The sequence below is a fragment of the Emiliania huxleyi genome (genome assembly GCF_000372725.1).
Source record: "Emiliania huxleyi CCMP1516 chromosome Unknown EMIHUscaffold_1977, whole genome shotgun sequence".
In the NCBI taxonomy this organism is placed as follows: Eukaryota; Haptophyta; order Isochrysidales; family Noelaerhabdaceae; genus Emiliania; species Emiliania huxleyi.
Window position 1 is genome coordinate 1 of NW_005200618.1, and position 1,766 is coordinate 1,766.

Here is a 1,766-nt window from a genome sequence, read left to right on the forward strand (position 1 = left end):
GACGTCATGGAGGGATCCCCCTGCGGAGAGAGGTCGCAGCACCTATACGTAGGGGCAGCCGCGGCCTCTGCTGGTTCGCGTGGAACCTTACATAGCTTCCGCCTCACCGCCGACGGCGCCGTCTGGAGTTGGGGCTTGGGAGGCTTTGGCAAGTTGGGCCACGGCGACCAACAGGATCTGCTGCTGCCCAAGAAGATCGAGGCCTTGGCTGGCCAGCGCGTCATCGCTGTCGCGGCTGGACTCGGCCACAGCCTCGCCCGCACCGCTGACGGCGCTGTCTGGAGCTGGGGCAGTGGAAGCTTTGGCAAGCTGGGCCACGGCGACGTGCAGGAGCAGCTGCTGCCGAAGAAGGTCGAGGCCTTTGCTGGGCAGCGCGTCGTCGCCGTGTCGGCAGGAGACTATGCCCACAGCCTCGCCATCACCGCCGACGGCGCTATCTGGAGCTGGGGCCAGGGCGGAAGCGGCTGCCTAGGCCACGGCGATCTGTCGGACCAAATGTTGCCCAAGAAGATTGCGGCGTGGGCGTGACTGATCTCGCACGTGTCGCTGTGGGAAAGATGATCCGGCTCTGACCTCTGTCTAGAGTAAGGGGAAGCTTATGCGCTCGACCTCGCGGCGCTACGATGGCATGCTTCTTTCTCGGGCGCACCGTAAGCTTTTTGTAACTGTCAAAGCGGTAGCGGCACGTGACACGAGTTTAGTCGTAGGCGACCGGACCGTCGTTATTTATATCTCCACTCGAACGAAAGAGGGCCGAGAGATAAGCACACGCCGCGCCCCCGGGCTCTTACAGTGCACAGACACTTGTCGTACAGCTCCTATCATTTGCTGCAGCAGCCGCACTCGCGCACATCGGGCTTGGCAATGCGGCCGCGGGGAGGTGGGCCGCGCGACCACCTCGATTGTGAGGTCTGCCAGCACTTGGGCGCTGCGAGAATCGTCAATCGAATATTTCTCTCCGCAACTCCGGCGGCCAATTAACAGAATAAACGACGTGGGTGGGATCTCTTCCCACAGAGTCTGCGTGCAGTCTCGGCGCTGCGCGGTGCGTGCGCCCCAGCGGGGCCGCAACCCGGCCGCCCCACTCCCGCACAGCGGGCGCACACCGCACACAATATAGCATGGTTCACGTATGGGGGAGCAGGTAGAGATGCGTACGAGGAGGGAGGAGGGCGGGAAGAGGCAGCCAGCGAGGAGGGAGGAAGGCGGGAAGAGGGCAGCTAGCCACCAGCGCTCTGTGCGGACGCAGACTCCTCGGGCGCACCGCCGCCCGCCGGCGTGGCCGCCACCAGGCGTTTGGCGGCGCGCCTACTGGCCCTTCTTGGGGTCCTCCTTCTTGGCGGTGAGCAACTGCTCGAAGTACTTCCACAGGACGCTGAAGAGCATCGCCGAGACGCCGTTCGTGAGGAGCCTAGGGCGTGAAGACGCCAGCCTCGGGGCGGGAGGACGGCCTCGTGCAGCGTACTCAGAGCAGTGCGTGAACACGAGGGGTGCGAGGACAGCGAATACGACATGAGGGCGGACGACAGTTGAGCGCGTGTCCTCTCGAGTGCTGGTTGGGAGACATGAATACGTCTCCCGCTTCTAGGGCGAGAGGAGCTTGGTGCCGAGGCCGCGCAGGAAAAGGCCCTGCACACCGTCCTCGGCGATGATGGCCGAGATGGTGGCCATGTACGTAAGCGCCTGCCCACGCCGAGCCCGCGGGGTGTGAGCCGACAGGGCGCCGTGTGTGGACGGGCAGAGGTAGGGTCAGGTAGCTGTCACGC

At 64.6% G+C, this 1,766-nt stretch overlaps 1 protein-coding gene across 1 annotated transcript in view; it reads right to left on the reverse strand.

The window, feature by feature from the left end:
* Positions 1 to 1,308: 1,308 nt before the first annotated feature.
* EMIHUDRAFT_253931 (hypothetical protein) overlaps positions 1,309 to 1,766 on the reverse strand; it is a gene marked incomplete at both ends in the record, with an annotated part of 2,628 nt that continues 2,170 nt past the window's right edge. The window contains 2 exons of the mRNA XM_005781920.1: positions 1,309 to 1,411; positions 1,638 to 1,683. Coding sequence (XP_005781977.1) covers positions 1,309 to 1,411; positions 1,638 to 1,683 — 149 coding nt within the window. The remainder of the gene's footprint in view (positions 1,412 to 1,637; positions 1,684 to 1,766) is intronic.